Source organism: Accipiter gentilis, chromosome 7 (assembly GCF_929443795.1).
Source record: "Accipiter gentilis chromosome 7, bAccGen1.1, whole genome shotgun sequence".
NCBI classification, from domain to species: domain Eukaryota; kingdom Metazoa; phylum Chordata; class Aves; order Accipitriformes; family Accipitridae; genus Astur; species Astur gentilis.
In genome coordinates, this window is record NC_064886.1 from 6,483,217 (window position 1) to 6,502,035 (window position 18,819).

The window sequence follows — 18,819 nt, forward strand, 5'->3', positions numbered from 1 at the left end:
GGATCCAGTCAATGTATCAGTTGGGGATAATTTTGCTCCACCAATTGTTTTCACTTTTGTGACTCGAAGGATTCAACTTTCTATGGTTCAGTAGTCACAGCTTTAGGACCAGACTAATGATAATGAGAACAGTTTGCCAAGAGTTCTGAAACAGTCACTTTTCAATGAATTGAATAGAGTTACAGCTGTAGCTGTGGCTTGTATGGTGTTGCGTTGGTCACCATTTTGGGAATTACAAAATTTTCATTCTCCAACTATTTTGCTTATTAGGTTACTGACTCTGGGGTTGTCTTTGCTGCATGCTGATGTGGTTCCAAATGCAACTATTCGAAACGTTTTGAGAGAAAAGATTTATTCAACTGCCTTTGATTATTTCAGGTACTTTTTTATTTGCAACTACTCACTGAAAGTGTCTGATTTCCTGAACCTTCCATGATGCTTCAAAGCAGCAGCTGTCTTTCTCTTCTAGTGATTTAACTTCTTCCTTTCCTTTTTCACCCATTTTAGCAGAAACTTTTCTTTTCCTTATGCTTTTCTGTAGTTCATAAACCATCTCAAAGAAGTTTAGATGTAAGTTCCAGTTTTTATATGTGGTTTATAAAGTAGTACCTTCAGTAATGTTTCTGTTCTTTCTTTCCTTATTTTGGAGTTTTTTCAATGCTCAAAACTGTACCTAGGTTTATGAAATACAAAGAATTTTATAACTCTGCTGTTACAGAGTTTGTGGCTGAAATATAGTTTCACTGTTTTGAAAATATACCCATACTGAATCTGATGATTTCAATGTTGGACATGGGCACAACAGGAAACATTATAATTGATAGAAGTGTCTGAATGTGAGGAGGTCAGTCAGTCATAATATTAAATTTTAGATGAATCCAAGATGCTGACAGACTGCTGCTTAATTTTCAGTTATAATAGGAAGTTTGTACTCTTCAGTCAGGCAAAATAAAGCAATGAGGATAAAATGTAGTGATGTGTAGTCTCATCCTTGTAGATTCTGGTCAGAATAAGAAATACGACTTGATTAGATTTGTGGGGGTTTTGTTTTTTTCTAATACATTCAACTTCCCATTATTTCTGTGATTTCTTTAAGCTGTCCCTCAAAGTTCCCTACACAAGGTGAAAAGAGACTTCGTGAGGATATCAGCATATTGATCAAGTTTTGGACAGCGATGTTCTCAGACAAGAAGTATCTTACAGCCAGCCAACTCGTGCCGCCTGGTGAGTTTCTTTATATGCCATTTCAAAAGCCTGTTGTTGCTTTGATTGGATTCTACATCAGACATGTGCTCTCGTTGTTAGATAATCAAGACACCAGGAGCAACCTGGATATCAATGTTGGGTCTCGGCAACAGGCTACACAAGGATGGATAAATACTTACCCTTTATCCAGTGGCATGTCAACCATATCTAAAAAATCAGGTATCTTTTTGATTACACCCAGCTCATTGCAGCCATCTTGACAGCATATTTTATATGCAGATATTGCTTAAAGTCAATATTTACCTTTAATATTGGGCTCTTGTTCTTCTGGCAGGGTATTTAATTACCAGTACCAAACTTTGGAGAGGGGGCAGAAAAAGTCTCACTGGTAGCAAGCAGCAAAGTTTTGAAATTACTTGGGTTTTTTGATAGAATGTTTAGTTCTGTAGCACAGAAGAAATAAGTCTGGAGGTCAAGATTTATTGAAATCCTGTCAGGAAATTGCTTTGTTTGTGCAAACATGCCCCTAGTGCTTTTTGGAGGCAGCAGAGTGACGTTAGATTGTTAGCTGTGTTTTTGTACAGTTGTAAATTACGTGCTCTTTCTTTTTAGTAGGCTGTCATGTTTCTAAAGTGAATGCAATACTGGCTAAATTGATATCCCTGTAGTCTGTTGTACATCATATGTTCAGAGAACAACTGTACAATGAGTAGCTGCAATGCTGACTTTCCGAAGTCACTCTGATCTAAATTTACAAATGTCCTATGGTTATTCAGTTCTTAAGTGTTAATGTTGCCAGATGTAGACAGTTTGAAAGCACCATTTAACATACTGAACAAAAGCCACTGAAAATTTTTTATCATTTTCTCAAGGAATGTCTAAGAAGACTAACAGAGGTACGCAGCTACACAAGTACTACATGAAACGAAGAACATTACTGCTCTCATTGCTGGTGGGTCATCAGAAGAATGGGGAAACTGCATGAATTTCTAAGACCCTGTTGTTGTTGCAGGATGCATACACTAAAGTATGAAGTTGGGAGTGATTCTTCTTCCAGAAAGCCCTTTTTTTTTTTTTTTTTTCTGTTTCCCTCAGGCTACTGAGATTGAACGCTTAATCACATGGTACAACCCACTGTCTTCCCCTGAGCTAGAGTTGGATCAAACCGGAGAGAGCAGTGTAGCAAACTGGAGGTCTAAGTATATTAGTCTTAGTGAGAAGCAATGGAAGGATAATGTAAATCTGGCTTGGAGCATTTCTCCTCATCTTGCTGTACAGCTGCCCACCAGGTGAGATACTTCAAAAAAAAGAACTGATGTAATTCCTGCTGCCTTAGAAGTTGAGCAAGTACTTACACTGTAAGTACTGATGGCACTTGTTCCTGTTTACAGACCCCTTGCATACTTTCACAGCTGGTTGAGACCTTTGAAATGAAAAGAACTAGATTACTTAATAGACTCATTTGGCTCAGGCTCTAGTGGAGTCCAGCTTCCTTTCCTGCCACTCATTCTTCGCTAACACGTAGATATGTTTTGTTCAGAAAAAAAGTTTGGTTTTTAATAGCATGTAACCCTTCAGCAGGCATAGCATTTAAACAGTGCTAAAAGTATCTTTGAATGAAGTGTTCTAGCTATATATTGGCCTGCACTTTAATAAGAATTACAGGAGAATTAGCATAGTTGGCTCCGGAAGGGAGAGGAAATTCTTTCCCCCTTACAACAGTGATAGTTTTTGCCAAGTAGAGTTCTGCACACTGGTTTCTGTAGAATCCCAAACAGTATATTTCAGCCAAGAATCCGATAGTGGGCTAACATACTAGTGGTTTATACAAAAGCATTGGATGAGGACCAGTTGTTCCTGAATCCTCTTTTGACAGCATATTGGTCCCTCAGTGTGCATTATTTCATGGTTGGACTATTTGTTTATTAAGCATATATTTTACTGCCTTTTGCTGTCCTCTTCTTCACTTAAATAGAAAAGGCTGTCAAAATTTTCTAATGATGTTATTGAATTCCTGGTTATACTTAGATTTAAGAACACTGAAGCTATTGGTACAGAAGTGACCCGTCTGGTTCGGTTGGACCCAGGAGCTGTTAGTGATGTTCCTGAAGCAATAAAGGTACTTGTGAGTATTTATACCGTTACAGGGCCCCAGTATGCCTGTTCATCCAGATATGTTGGAAAATACAGTCTTTATTTAACACAGTGTATGTTCTAGTGCTAACCATAGCTCTGTAGGAGAGAGTGACAGAACAGCTGTGGAAATAGGGTGCTGAGGCAAGAATCACAGTCATGAGTAGGTGGCTAGTTAGCTAGTGGTACATCTTGCTCTTGGGTATATTCTCGCCATACACAAAATGTCTCAAAACTCATTACTTGCAGCACAGCTACCATTTCTGTTCCTTTTGCTTAATATGTAAAAAGACCACTGGTGAGTGCTGCTGAAATTATTTCAAGCTTAACCCATTCTGTGTGTCAAGAGGCCAAGCCTCTTAAAATGGAGGAGACTCAGGCTGATCTGCAGTGAAGCACTCTAGTCATGTGAGGGACAGTCTTGTCAGAGCTGCATTCTGTACATCACCTGTGAAATAGATGACAGGAAAACTGAACCTTCTTTGACTCAAAAGGGCTCATCCTTTCTTCTTTCTCCCTATGCTAGAACTCCTGTATTGTGCTTTTAGTAACTTGACTTCACTAACTTCATCTGGTGATCTGGGAGGTGAGGTGATTCCAATAGTTAGATTTCCATGGAAAAAAAAATGCTTTAGATAAAATAGCTGTGGTTTTGTAAAATAAAATGTAGCATGTTTCACTTCCCCTGCTATAGGAAGCTAGATTATAGCATTACTATCTGATATGTATTACACAGACATTATTGGGTGCTATAAACTCCTAATGTGTCTGACCTGCTTTTTCAGTACCTGGTTACCTGGCATACAATTGATGCTGATGCACCTGAGCTCAGCCATGTTCTGTGCTGGGCACCGACAGATCCACCAACTGGCCTTTCCTATTTTTCAAGCATGTATCCACCTCATCCTCTAACAGCTCAATATGGAGTTAAAGTCCTGCGATCTTTTCCTCCGGTAAGATGAGTTTCAAGAGAGCCTTAACTCCTCCAGTAAATTTATGGCCTTAGTCATTGTGGCCACAGGCTTTATCTTAGTACTGTGGAGAGACGTGTATGCTAAATGGGCACACCACATTGCAGAATGTGAATATATTGGGGTGAAAATTTAAAGTTGATTGTCCCACATAATACTGGCTCATGTACTGGCAACATTTTTTTCATAAATTACACTAAGCTGAATTCTTCAGGCTGCTCTTCTCAAATTGTTCCTTTCAAATCTTTTCTCAGTGGAAAGGTGTTTCTTCTAAACCAGCAGAAGGCTGGATTTTTAACACTTGTCAGACTTGTATTAGGATTGTAAAATAGAGGATTATTAATGATATTTCTGAAGGGAGTAAGTGGATAGAAAAATACTTTGATTTGAGGAGGTGGCATATATATAGTTTAAAATACAGAGGCAGTGGTATTTTGCTCATCACCTAACTAAAGAGAGCTTTTCTTTGTGCATGTGACCTGTCCTCCCTTCCAACTACTAAAACAATAACAATAAAAAACCTGCCGTCTTTTCTCTTTCAGGATGCCATTTTATTCTACATTCCACAGATTGTGCAGGCACTTCGGTATGACAAGGTGAGGATATGAAACAGCTGCATATGAACAAAACAGATTTTCAAAGCAGCTTTTAGACTTAAAACTGCAAATCAGACAAAATTTAAGCTTAAACTAATGTTACTTGTTATTGTCCTGTATCTCCAATACACAGAAGAAAAATTATTGTCTCTAGAGGCTGGCTGGCTTTAGATTCACCTCTTTTATGAACAGGTAAACTTGTGAAGCCAGAGGCTGTGTAGCTCATCTGTCAGGAAAGAGATTTTATTATGGGAAACCCCAGATGAGGACTCTGTCTGAATAAAGCTTTTGAAAGTCTGCATGAGACAAGAGTAATGAAATTAAATCACTATCCTTAATCATTTTGCTGTGGAGTTAATCAGAGAAGACATCTAGGGATGTCTTGTGTTCCATCATGTATATGAAATCGCATTTTAGCTTCATCTTGCAGAAGCCGGAAGTAAAGCATGATGACCAAGTTCAGAGTTCATTAATGTGAGGTCATTGTTACCTGCCCACAAGGTATGTGAACTCTGGTCAGTGTATTATTTTCAGGTGAAGACATCCCCAGCCAGTAGTGTAGGTGACTGTATTTATTTATTCTTTGAGAACTTTGCATAGATTTAAGTATCCTCTGCCATGCAGAGCATGAACATCAGACATCTTGTCTGTTAATACCAGTCAAACGTAGAAATATCTACAGACTACAGAAGCAGCTGCAAGTAGAGGAAAGGGAATGCAGCTTCTGGAATGAGTAGGATTCCCTTGTACACTTAACTTCTTTTGTAGGTCTGTTTTTACTTTCTAGAATTTCTGTGGAACTGTGACAGCATGTACAGTTCTTGCCACCAAAATGTGCAGTCCATATGACACTGATTTCTGGTCTAGATTTCTGGTATTACAGGAGCATTTAGTGATGCTAAGCAAGACCAATGTCTCTATTGCACTGTGCCTTGTACGCATACTGGGAGATGCCGTAAGTTCAAAGAGATTTGAAATCCAAATAAATAGAAAATGGCACAGAATTGGGAAGAAGGTTGATTAGAATAATGGAATAGGTCAGTAATAAAGCTGAAAACAGTTTAGTCAGTTCACTTCCTGTTAAAATACACTGTTATTCTTCAAAGGTCTTTTTAGCAATGTGAATGAGATTGCAGAGGGTCTTCTTTCCATCCATTAAATATTTTCGAGTTTGAAGAACAGTTGTTAGAAGCAGTAGTATCGAGTCTGCTAGAGTTGTAATGATCTTTGATCCTTACTGGACTGGATATGGTTGCAGATGGGTTACGTTAGAGAATACATCCTGTGGGCAGCTGCCAAATCCCAGCTCTTGGCTCACCAATTCATCTGGAACATGAAAACTAATATCTACCTGGATGAGGAAGGACACCAAAAAGATCGTGAGTGCTTTAAAATATAATCTAGCTTGACTCCTTTCCTTGTCTCAGTTCAGACTAAATCTCTTTCCTGCTTCTCTCTTGGCAGGAGGAATCCTTTTAGCTAGGAACTTCTCTTTCATTTGTAGAGGTAGGGCCCATTCTGTAGAAGTCTTCTACCTGACAGAATGCATCAAGAGAGATGCGGCAATGTTTGCATCAGTACCTTGTTTTGAATACTATCTGAAAGTGGCTGTTTCTATCGCCCTTATCATTTGGCTTTCTGAAATAAGCTGCTGACACAAATACTTCCTTTTTCATGTGCAGCTGACATTGGGGAACTTCTGGAGCAGCTCGTAGAGGAGATAACTGGCTCATTATCTGGTCCAGCCAAGGAGTTCTACCAACGGGAATTTGATTTCTTTAATAAAATCACCAACGTTTCAGCCATTATCAAGTAAGTGCCGTACTTCAGAATTGTGCTTTTTGGGGGCTCACTGTTCTGTTAATTAGCAGTGTCCTGATTAAGAGGCTGAGTCACTTTTAAGGGTATTGAGAGAGTGTTTTCAGGAAAAAAGAATTAATTGTCTATACGATAAGAAATGAATTTTTTTCTTAAATGTAACTTAAGAGTTGTAGTAGGATGCAAAGGCTCATTTTAGTTTGACTTTTAGGGATAATTCATATCTGCCCTGATCTCAGTGCTTGTGCTTTGAGCTAGCAGTCCATTTGCAACAGCTATAACTTTTTACTTTGGAAGCAGATGATTCTAAACTTGAAGTTAAGTTTTTAATCTGATTTTATCAAATACACTGTGGTTGGTAATAGTGGAATGAGGTTCCGTAGAAAAGTGCACTGATACAGGAATGAAATTGGTAAAGCAATCGGTGCGCTTGTCCTAGTTGAAATCCCCTCGGTCTAGTTGTCACCTGCATCATTAATTTGGCTTTTTGGATATGCTGCCAGTGTTCTCCTAAGCAGTAAGCAGAGCATGATTTAGGCAGAAAAAACAGCACTTCTCTGTTTAGGCCTACCAGATTGACTGTCATTTTTTTTCATATTATAACTTGTTACCAGCATTTTGTGTGGAGTTTAAAAACAAACAAAACAACACAAAAAAACCACCACAGACCCAAAAAACCTCAAGGATAGGTAAATGGTTTGCCTTCTGCTAAAACTCCATTAAATTTTCTTTTCTTCTTCTGGAAGAGATTTCATTGTGCAGTGTAATGAAGATGATTGTTCTTTTTGCATATATAAGTCTTTGTGCTTCATTTCTAATTTGTGGTTATGGAGAAAGATTTGATGTCATAAACATTGGATTGATGATCTCTTAAAACTGGAAGTTCTGCTCATAGAGAGATTCTCACTGTTGACTGTAAAGACTGTGGTAGGATACGTAATTTAACTTTTATAAAGCTTGCCAGTGGATGGCAGCAGCTCAGCGCACAAGCTCTAAGTCTGTAAGTGTGGTTTCATTGCATATTTTTAAAATATTCTCTGGTATATGAAAGTATTTGAAAGTCATATAAAATGTAGTCCTGGAACATACCTCCTTTAAAATGAAGCTTTGCAAACTACCAGTATAAGGGCATCAGGCTAAAGTACACTTAAATCACAGAAACAGTCAAATATTAGGTGCCTTCTACATGTATGTTAAGATGTTTTCGCCTAGTAGGATGAGTTAAAAGGCAGGGTTGGGATCTGAATATCTTTATTTAGAATGAAATCAATCCACTGTTTGTTAGTAGCAAGTCATAATTAAGCAACTGATAATAATTGTGCTTTGCAAGCATTGCATTTTGCACCCCAGCCTTAAAATGATTCTGTTTTTTGTGCACCTCCAATGTAAAGACAACATAGAGGAGATGCTGTTTGTTTTGTAGATGGCATAAATGAATAAATGTATCATCTGTGATGATTTCATTATCTTAAGTGTTACGTTGCTGCTTCAGTAATCTGCTGTACTGCTTAAAACTAGAGCATAAGTAATAACTTTCAGTTGCATCCTGCTACATCAGGTGAGCATGCAATTGTGTGACTGACTTCAATAGATGGTTAACACAAGTGCCTGTGCAAAATAGGTAATTGTACATACTAATCGTTAACCATGTTACCAATTATACAGTTGACACCTGCAGTCATGCTAAGTATGTGAACAAATTAGGCATGTAATTGCATAGGCATTTTGCTGGCTTGTCCTTTTGCAGTTAACAATGTTCTTATTCTAGAATAAGTTCCACAAGGGAAAATTACATTGGTATAACAACTGCAGTGCTTACAAAGGTATAATTTTGCTCAAATTTCTGTATAAGGAGGAACATTCATATATTTCATTCATATCTCTTATGCTGTTTGGGTTTGTCAACAACCTGTATGTCAAATCAATGTTAAATCTACAAAGCAAAGACTATAACCTTCATTAAGATAGAAAATGTTCTGGTTAGGTATTGAGCCTGTAAGTTCTCTAGAAGTGGTGAAGTAAGTGATCTTTGTCATTACAGGAAGAAACATTTTTTTTTAGTGAAGTTTGTCTAAGTTTGAAAGAAGTTTGAGGCTAGTGCATAGAGTAATATATAGTATGCAGATAAATAAAATATCATTCATCTTTCTAGGCCATTCCCTAAGGGAGATGAAAGAAAAAAAGCTTGTTTGAGTGCTCTATCTGAGGTGAAAGTGCAGCCTGGTAAGATGTGATTTAATCACCTAATATAGTGGGCTTTTTGCATTCAACATGAATACTGTATTTTCTGCAAGCAAATCCTGGAATCTTCACAAGTGGCGTCTCTCAGGTTTGGTGGTGGTGGCTATTCTTCTGTTACAGTTGGATTGTTCCTCTCTTGAAACAATTCAAATATTTTTACCCATCCAGTAATTTCTATATGGTGCATCAAAACTTGCCCAAGAGCAAGTCAGATAACGCACGTCATGGATAAAAGTAGAACTGTATGTTGAAGAGGGAAGATAAATAAGCTCTTTTTCTTTGGACCACCTTCTTTTCTAAAAATATGAGGCGCTTTTGAGAATTTACATTATCTCAAGAATGAAGCATGTCCAGTTCCTTTGATTCTCCTTTTTCTCCCATCAGGCATTCCCTTGAAATGTCATTGTCTGAGGGTCCTTTCAAATCTTGAACATATGTTTTCCCAATCTGAATCTTCTCTTTAAAATGGAGTTTGGAAAGCTTTTCCTGATTTCTGTCTAACAGGTCTCAATTCTCCTACCATGTGTTGGTTGCTAAGGGCCCTCGCTAGCACACTGGGACATGCTGCCACATCTTATTAGGGACTATTGTAAGAGAAGTCCTGTCTGTACGCTTCTGTGGTACAGATTCTGCGGTATTAGTTCAAAACTGTATTCTATTAGTTTCTGGCAATCACTCACTAATGTAAAGGATACTTACTGCATCCTTCATGGCTCACAGACTATAATCTCCAGTTTTAGATGCGCTGAAGTTATAGACACTAACATCAGTTATTCTCCAAGTTGCATTGTCGCACTAGTCAGTGGATTTGTTCTCAGCTGTCTGCTCCATTTTGTAGGCTGTTACTTGCCCAGCAATCCTGAAGCTATTGTTCTGGACATTGATTACAAATCAGGAACTCCTATGCAGAGGTACCATGCTTTTGTTATGTTCTCCCATTAAGTTAATTCATGATATTTAGGTATTTTTTTAGAAATTCTTGTTTAGCTAACTCACTCATCATCATCTTTGTTTTTATTACAATTTAGTGCAGCAAAAGCACCCTACTTGGCCAAATTTAAAGTGAAACGATGCGGAGTTAGTGAGCTTGAAAAAGAAGGTTAGTAACTGCGTCTTAATCACTGACACTACTAATTAAGAGTCAGCAATTCCTTTAAAATTGCCTGCTTTTAGTGACCTATACTGCTGTGTAAAATTACTTCCATGTTGAACTTTATCTGCAATGGTTCTGCTCAGAAATGAAACTGTCTCAAAGGAAGAGAGAAGAAAATTCTGAAAACTTACATCTATTTTTTTGCAATTTCTTTTAAGTCCCAGGAAGCAAGCCACATAGGTATCTTGAAGAAATTTTAACAGTGACTTTAGACTGACATATAAATTGATAGCCTTTCTCTGTTTTTTAGACTGTGCAAACTCCAGGTTTTGGCAGTTTTTTCTCATAATAAATTTTGAGAGAGGCTGTAGCTCAATGCAATTCAGGCATTTATTAGGTAAATCATGAGCACTCTTTTGATATGTTCCAGTAGACAAAGGGAACTATCTTACAGTATTCACCTTGAAAGGCAGAAATATGTGTAGTGCACCTGCCTGCAGTGAAATGTGGGTTTGAGTGCAGAGCGCTTGACATGATAGAAAGTTACTAATTAAAGTCTGTGTCTGGGTTTTGCCTTGTAATCTTCTTGCAGGTCTGCGTTGTCGTTCTGATTCCATAGATGAAAGCGCAGAAGAAGGGGTGGACAGTAAGAAAATCTGTTGGCAGGCAGCTATCTTTAAAGTGGGCGATGACTGCAGACAGGTACAAAGCTATCGGGCTTTGCAGTTATAGAAGATTTGTAGGTGATAATATGTAAGAAGAAAATAATTTTCGTACAGAAATATTTTTCTTTGCAATTTTGAGAATCTCCACTAGTTAGGGACTGAGGGAGAGAGCTGTGTTGTACCACTAGAGAAATTGTGGTTTGGAAACAAAGGCCATTATTTCAAGACAGTTTACCATGACTTAAAGTTATTTTTCAGATTTTTCAGTTATTTTTTCGATTGAACTGTTGGTAACAAAGCAGTAGTTTCCAAGGTGGTATCTTGTACATTGAAGCTTGATTGGTTTTGATTAAGAGGGAATGCTAGCTATTACCCTTGGAATTAGTAGTAGCCCTCTTATCAAAGAGTGATGGAAAAGTTTGTTGTTCTTAGGTCAGCAGTTAAATCTTCAGTGTTGCTTGCTACCCACTTAAACAGCATTTATCTTTTCCCTTTTTGATTTCCCCCAGAGCCACAGTGCATGCACAAGCACACATCTGCAGACCTGCTGGGGTAACTTAATGTTCACTTCAGAGTTCTTCAGAGCATTTTTGTAATCTAACTTACGATCCATAACCCCTGTAATGCTTGTGCAATTTTTTTCTTGTATAACAGGACATGTTAGCTTTACAAATCATCGATCTCTTCAAGAACATATTTCAGTTGGTAGGCCTGGATCTCTTTGTGTTTCCATACAGAGTGGTGGCCACAGCTCCTGGGGTAAGTGGGCAATTAACTGTACTGCTCTAGAAAATAGTTCCTAATTTTAAAAGTCTCTCTTCCAGCCCACATAAAAATTCCACACTGGAAGGAAATACTGCCCACATCACTTATGCCAAATATTTGGAGTACCAGCAACAAAAAGAGTCTTTCCTCTCCTGCTTCCTGCATTTCTAAAGCTTTTGGCTCTGAAATTTTGCTGCTTGTGGTTATTCATGTTTGTTGTTTGATTTTTGGGACTATATTGTGCAAGTCAGTGGAAAGTCACAGAGCTTGTCTTATGTTGCTTGGAAATCCTAAAAAACTGTATGTACTTTTTTTATAATAAACTAGAAATTCTGTATTCAGTGATCCATAGGCTTCCCCACGTTTCCCAGGGGACCTGTATGACTGCCAAGAGCCATGAACAAAATATATGTTGGGAGCGTGCCTCACAGACCTGTTTCTCTTCTTTCCCTTCAGTGCGGTGTTATTGAATGCATTCCTGACTGCACATCCCGTGACCAGCTGGGCAGGCAGACAGACTTTGGGATGTATGATTACTTTACAAGGCAATATGGAGATGAGTCTACCCTTGCATTCCAGAAGGTAAAATACCAGTTGGCAAGCACAGCAAAATCTCAACTGAGAAATATTCTAGCTATAAGAAATAATGACAAATAATTGGATAATGACTACCATAATGCTGTATCTGGTTTCTGATGCTGATAATCTATTTTTAACTATGAGTGAGTTAGCTAAAGATGTTATTGAGCTGTAGATATATGGAGAATATCATTGGACATTGCTTCAAACTAATCATGAATGGAAAAAAGAAAAATACTTTGTTCAGCTGTATCTGCTCCTGGGATGGAGAGTTATTAAATTTTCTGTGTTCTGATTTGTTTTAACTTCTTGTTTGTACAGGCTCGCTATAATTTCATCCGCAGTATGGCTGCATATAGTCTTCTCCTGTTTCTGCTCCAGATTAAAGACAGGCATAATGGCAACATCATGCTGGACAAAAAGGGACACATCATTCATATTGGTCAGTCATGTCCACATCTGAATTTCAGTAGTTACCTTTTCTTTCTGCTGTAAAGTATTGCTCATAGAAGACAATAAGCCATTTCCCTTTTGAGATCAATCTATATACTGATTACACAGTTTGTAAATATACATGGGATCTTTTCATGCCCGTTCAGTATTGTATGTATATTTGTTTTGGCGGCTTCTGTGTAAATTTAGCTTTGCAAAGTTCTACCAACTTCAGGGAAGTATATACACATATATGTATGGATTATGCATGTGTATCTACTTATGCATGCATAACACACATATAAGTGTGCATATATATGTATAAATATATAAATGTATCTTTGGGTTCCTTTCATCACTGTATGGGTATGAATTAAATCTGACAAGTAAATTTATATAATTGTGTGAGGCTGTAACTTCTGCTTTAGCTTTGCTTTTCTGGAACTGCACAGATGTTTCAGCAAGGAGTTTATTTTATGTCATCTAGTTTAATGTCACTGTGATGATTCTTTTTGTTGGTGTTCTTACACTTCACCAAAGCTTTTTTCCAGTTGGAGTTGAAATGTTGGTAGAAAAAGTAGGTACTAATATGTGAAGTCCACCTCTCCTTTCTTCTGTCAGCTTTGACACTGCACAATTAACCAACAAAGTTTATGAGGTGGGTTATTTTTTGTGCACAGATTTTGGATTCATGTTTGAAAGCTCACCTGGTGGAAATCTGGGCTGGGAGCCTGACATTAAGCTGACTGATGAGATGGTGATGATAATGGGAGGAAAAATGGAGGCAACTCCATTCAAATGGTTTATGGAGATGTGTGTCAGAGGCTATCTGGCAGTCAGGTAAGGTGTTCTTAACTGGTCAAAAGTGGAAGTGCTTGCCTGTCTAAAACCAGATGAGAAGATAAATAATAATAAATATTTGTCTGTAGGGGGTCTGAGCCTGTCAGACTGTCCTAGTACATCTTGCAAATTTTGAAACAATTTAATAGTCCTGCAATTTTACAGCCTAACTTTGTGGGATTTTTCTGTTCTGTTCTTATGTTATATTTGAAAATTGTACATATTCTATTCAATTTAAATGAGATGTTACACACATTACCTCACATGTTTTAATATGCTGTTAAAACTTCACAGTAAGAAACTACAGGAGAATCAAAATCTTTCTTTGTTTTCCCAAATAGGACGATCACATTAATGACCATTTCAGCTAGAGTTAATTAGGTAGGAGATGTGAAAAAGTGCTACCATTTTCTGTTGTAAGATATGCAGGGGGTTTGGTGGCTCAGCTCTTCAGGTGTGATTGCCAGCCAGTCACAGTAAAGATTTCCAATGTTAACTTGCTCCATACCAAGCAAACAGGGTTTGCTTTAACATGCAGGAGCACTAATAAATCTATGAAGATGATGTTGCATGTGGGTGGGAGGAGGGGACAGTACATTAGAGTCTAGATAAAAGCTCGTTCTATCACAAGTATGAAGTATTATTAATAGTACCTTACAGAATCAATGTTTCTTCAGCTAGTAGCCCCAGAAGGGGCAGTCAAGATCAATTTGGTTCCTTGAGGGGGAGCAGTCTGGAGAAAGTTTTGTGTCAAGGCAACAATGTCACCCAAGTAGTAGAGTAATAGCTTGGTAGGTAATAAATATTCTGAGTGGGAAGAGAGGAAGGAGAAGGGAAGCTGGACTGATGTAGCAAAGAATTACATAATTAGGAATTAGAAGATAATCTGTTACTGTGGTATTTCTGGTTTCAGCCTTTTGTACTGATTCACCTTTCTGATGCCAAAGAAATGTTGTTTACTAAAGCATTGCTCTGTGTAATCCTCCTTGAGATTGTTCATCTTGCAGCATTCTGAGTATCTGGTAGTCCAAGATCAAGGAGTGAAATTTAAAGCAATGGTGTAGGTCTACCAGCAAATAGAAGAGGATTGTATGTATTAATTTAATTACAGAAAAAGGTGTGATCCAGCTTGTTGAACTTCTCAGCTTGCCTGCTTTACCTACTAAGGCTGCAGAAGCTTGAGTGCTGTAACCTTTTTGTCCTCTTTTTCTCTAGGCCTTACATGGATGCTGTCGTCTCACTGGTTACATTAATGTTGGATACAGGGCTGCCCTGTTTCCGAGGGCAGACAATCAAGCTGTTGAAGTAAGTCAGTATATGTATGAACTGGAAAATGTTCATATGTTCTTCACAGAATGTATATTGCCACAACTTATGCAGTGAGTATAGGTGTCATGCTACTCAAATGTCCTAACATTGTAAAAATGGTGACTTTTGTTTATAGAATATCTCAGAAAGTAGGAATTGCAGAGGTCTTTTCATAGAATAAAGTTCAAGTGCAAGTATGTGCACTATCTTGAAGTTCGTAGGACTAGCAAAATAAGACTATAAAGTAAAGATCTGCTTTAATTGAGAGGTAATGTGTTGCAGGGTCTGACATCCTCTGAAACGGTGTTGGACTCTGAAGAACAGCATCTTAAAATTTGTTCTACAGATAATGCAGTACTGAATGGATCTATGTTGTAACATCCAGCAGCTTAGGCAAATACAAGTTCTAATGTGACACTTTAAACAGGCCTTCAGGCTTATGCCTCCAGAGTGAGCAGAGTTAGCTCAGCACTTCCTGCATATAACTTCCTACAATTTCCTAAAGATAAGTGCAGATTCATAAAGTATGATGGGCTGCAGCTCAAGGGCACTACTAGGTACAAAGATATTTTAAAAGCAGCAGCTGCCTAGGAAGAGGGATCTGCTCTTCCTGGAATTACCACTAGACTGATGAAAAGTTCACAGCCTCTGTCTCTGCTAACGGCAAGTGCTTATTAAAACATTACATAATTTGTACGAGGTAGTCTCACAAGAAGTTAGGTACTTGGAGCAAGTGAAATCACCACCTGGCTAAGCTTGTGCAAAGAAACATTTGTATCATGCTCAAAGGAAATTTTACTCTTGCTCACTAATTTTACTCTTGCTTTTTTGTGATTTTCTGCATATAGACACAGGTTCAGCCCCAACATGACTGAACGGGAGGCTGCAACTTTCATCATTAAGATCATCCAGAATTGTTTCCTCAGCAACAGGTTTGGCATCTCTGCATGTCATCTCCCTATGGCTAAAGAAAAGTCATCAAGCTTTGAGCAGAGCTAAAAAGTAGAGTTTTATCAGTCAGATACCAAGCATTTTGGAGTTGTTGATATTTAAATAATGCAGGATAGCAGCTTTGCTTCTGAATATGCTGCATCTCCTCCCTTGTACACTCAGAAGGAAGGCTTAAGCCCAGGCTGGTCAAATGGCAAGGCTGGCTAGTCTGAAGAATAGAAGGTTTTCTGTCAGAGTGAATCTTTGGCCCCAAAGTTAAGCATTTTGGCTCCTATGTTAGAGCATGGCCAACTGTATTATTGGGGTTGTATGTCTGTTGTGCTAGCCCCTCTTATATAGGGTAGGATCATCTCTACAAATAAAGGGGTAAATAGTAAAGAATGGCAACAGGAATAGCATGCCTTCTGGTCAGAATGAAGAGGGATTGATCTTCAATCTTGTTCCCTGTTGTAAGGAGAAGGTTTCTTAAAAAACAATATGCATTGTCCATTGGTCTGAGTAAGCATGGAAGTGAAACAGGACTACAGTGACTTTCCAAAATCTTTTTTATAATTGCTTGTAGGCATCAAGTTGCCTGAATATCCTCCTGAAATTCAAAGCTGCTATTCTGTGCAAAAGTGTAATTGACTCTTCTCTAGAAATGAATTCTAATCTTTCTACAAATTTTTTCTTCATGACTTGATACTACATTAACACATTAATCATTTTGCTAGACCGTATGTTAGTTATTGTATAATACTGGCTAGGGAAAATGCCTCAAGTAGAGAACACTGGCAGTGTGGTTTTTGAATGTCTTTGTAGCTGGGCCATGTTTATTTGTCATCTACTATTCAGTACCCTGAATGGAATAATCAGTTCTATCAGATAATTAGCAATTTAAAAGTCAACTTTATCACCAGCTAGCCAATCAACTGTAGGCTTTTTCCATTCAAGTATACAAATAGTTTGGTATCTTGTGCAAAACTTTTGAAAGGAAATGACATGTAAAAACATAATTTTATTACATTTAATACTTTAAGTCAAATGAATTTAATACTTAAACATCTTAAGTGCATGTTTTATTATTATCCCAGATAATAAAGACTTTGTGGGATATATTGGAAAGTCTAATACAAACTCTTGTGTAGTTCCATATGGAGTCAGCTTAAGACCAGTAAGGCTCACTGGCTCAGATGTAGTCCTGCTAGAACTGAATTGGATTTTCTAGTGCCTGCTGGTGCATCTGCTCAGGATCTTAGATTTATATTGGGGGTTATGAAGGCAGTCACACTACTGTGTGAATGCCCAGAGCCAGCTTAGTTCTGGCAAGCTTAAGCTTCTGTACCTGTGGCATGGTTAGTCTGTGACCTGAATAAGCTCTGCCTGTGGATAATTGAGTTATCTGTAACAAGGCTTAGATTTGTTTGATCAGTCACTCATCAGAGATGCTGCTATTAATGTTGTTAATTCCCCTGCACTTTTATTTTCATTATTAGCATTCTCCTTAATTAGGATTACTTTTATTTCCACATAATCCTGTCTCCATGCAGCCCTGATGATCTTGCTTTGTTTGTTGTGCATTTGCTTCTCCTAAAACATACTGCCAATGCAATGTGAGGTGCTTCTGGCTTATCCAAACACCGGATCCAAGCTGCTGTTGGTGTTGCCATACTGAGAAACATGAAAGTACTTTTTTTACCTAGTTTAAACAAGAGCAGGATGTTTTGTGCTGTTCATAACAGTATCTGGGCCGTCACAATGCCTTCAAAGCGTTTAGGGCTAGTTTTGATTAGCAGCTGATTTGCTTCACTCATGTTTTGTTTCTGTGGGATCTTGGATGTTTGTTTCTGTGAGAATGAGGGCAGTGTTTTTTTAAACTTACCTCTGGCTTTGCTTTTCTTCTGTAGGAGTAGGACATATGACATGATCCAGTACTACCAGAATGATATCCCATACTGAGAGACACTAGAAGAGATTCACTGCCGAAGTGAAACGTGCAACCCCATGCCCTCACTCCAAACTTGTAATAAATAGGAGATGCTCAATCGCACCTCGCTATCTTCCATCTTTTGTGTATGTGTGTGTACATGTGGGTACATGTTTCCTGGACATTGCAACAATCAGTCTGATCCATTCCTTTCTCTTGACCAGGTTATATATATTTCTGGTTTTCCCTGGATTTTTGGAGTTGAGCTGCAATCACAGTAAAAATTGTACTATGATTATGAATGTGTGTGAAAGAGGTAAAGCTCGTGGAGTTTGGTAATTTTTCATGCAATGCAAGGATTTTATAATATATTTAAAAAGTAAAAAAATCCCTTTCCTGCACAATCCCACAAAATGCCATGGAAGGGAAGGGTATGGATTTCTCTGTGGAAGCAGAAATGTTAACTTGTCCTAATTTTACTATAGAAAAAGCCTGATAATCATCCAAGGTGGTGATGTCTGTGTAGCTGTGTTCATACTTTGCACTGTACATGGTCCCTGCTACGTGGTCAGTATTTCCTATGTACATGAAGAATGTATTTTTTCCTTTTGTGTGTTTTAAAAAAGAGACTCTACTGAAGATATATTTAATCTATGAAATGTAATAAAAGACCTTAGACTTTGTGTCTGTTGCAAATCTTTTGCCATGCACTGAGTTTTAGTTTATACACTGCATCGTTCTCCACATTGGTGTAGCGTTCATTGTATCGTGACCTCTTTCTAAGGGAGAAATCGGATTTCTTCTTCAGCTTCTTGTCCATTTTAAATGACATTTTTTATTCATAAATGTTTTGTGCACAACTCATGGACTGAGAAGCTGAAACGTCGGACCAAGGCCAAGCTTCCCCCTGTGCTGCTTACAAAGGAGCCCTACCCTGAGCTGGGACACACTTCTTTGGGCTCTTCCTTCCCTTTATACATTCTAGAATGTGCTCTTGAAAACTTAGTCCCATCTTCAGGGGTTGGTTTTTTTTTTTTTTTTCACTGGATGTCCAGTCCATGCCTGCTCTGGGCAGGGGCTGCCAGGATCTGGGGCAGTGGGAGAGGGGCCCTCAGGGTCAGCTGTGGCTGATGAGGTGATGGGCAGCACCTGAGGAGGCCTGTGCCCTGAGGGGGGCTTCAAGGCTGAGGAGAAGCCATGCCCTGAGGGGGGCCTCAAGGCTGAGGAGAAGCCGTGCCCTGAGGGGCTCCACGCTGAGGAAAGCGCAGCCCTGAGGTGAGGTCGTGCTGAAGCAGGGTCCAGCTCTGAGGAGAAG

General features: G+C 38.5%; 1 protein-coding gene across 2 annotated transcripts in view; it reads left to right on the plus strand.

Moving 5' to 3' along the window:
- PI4KA (phosphatidylinositol 4-kinase alpha) overlaps positions 1-18,187 on the plus strand; it is a 64,246-nt gene extending 46,059 nt beyond the window's left edge. For both annotated transcript variants that reach the window (XM_049804085.1, XM_049804086.1), the window contains exons 35-55: positions 271-378; positions 1,097-1,224; positions 1,306-1,425; positions 2,079-2,158; positions 2,302-2,495; positions 3,235-3,325; positions 4,125-4,292; positions 4,853-4,906; positions 6,165-6,285; positions 6,589-6,718; positions 8,877-8,947; positions 9,804-9,876; positions 9,994-10,064; positions 10,651-10,760; positions 11,378-11,482; positions 11,945-12,070; positions 12,389-12,509; positions 13,180-13,339; positions 14,555-14,644; positions 15,496-15,579; positions 17,485-18,187. In XM_049804085.1, the coding sequence (XP_049660042.1) occupies positions 271-378; positions 1,097-1,224; positions 1,306-1,425; positions 2,079-2,158; positions 2,302-2,495; positions 3,235-3,325; positions 4,125-4,292; positions 4,853-4,906; positions 6,165-6,285; positions 6,589-6,718; positions 8,877-8,947; positions 9,804-9,876; positions 9,994-10,064; positions 10,651-10,760; positions 11,378-11,482; positions 11,945-12,070; positions 12,389-12,509; positions 13,180-13,339; positions 14,555-14,644; positions 15,496-15,579; positions 17,485-17,536 (2,257 nt within the window). In that variant the 3' untranslated portion in view covers positions 17,537-18,187. The remainder of the gene's footprint in view (positions 1-270; positions 379-1,096; positions 1,225-1,305; positions 1,426-2,078; positions 2,159-2,301; positions 2,496-3,234; positions 3,326-4,124; positions 4,293-4,852; positions 4,907-6,164; positions 6,286-6,588; positions 6,719-8,876; positions 8,948-9,803; positions 9,877-9,993; positions 10,065-10,650; positions 10,761-11,377; positions 11,483-11,944; positions 12,071-12,388; positions 12,510-13,179; positions 13,340-14,554; positions 14,645-15,495; positions 15,580-17,484) is intronic.
- The last annotated feature ends 632 nt before the right edge of the window (positions 18,188-18,819 follow it).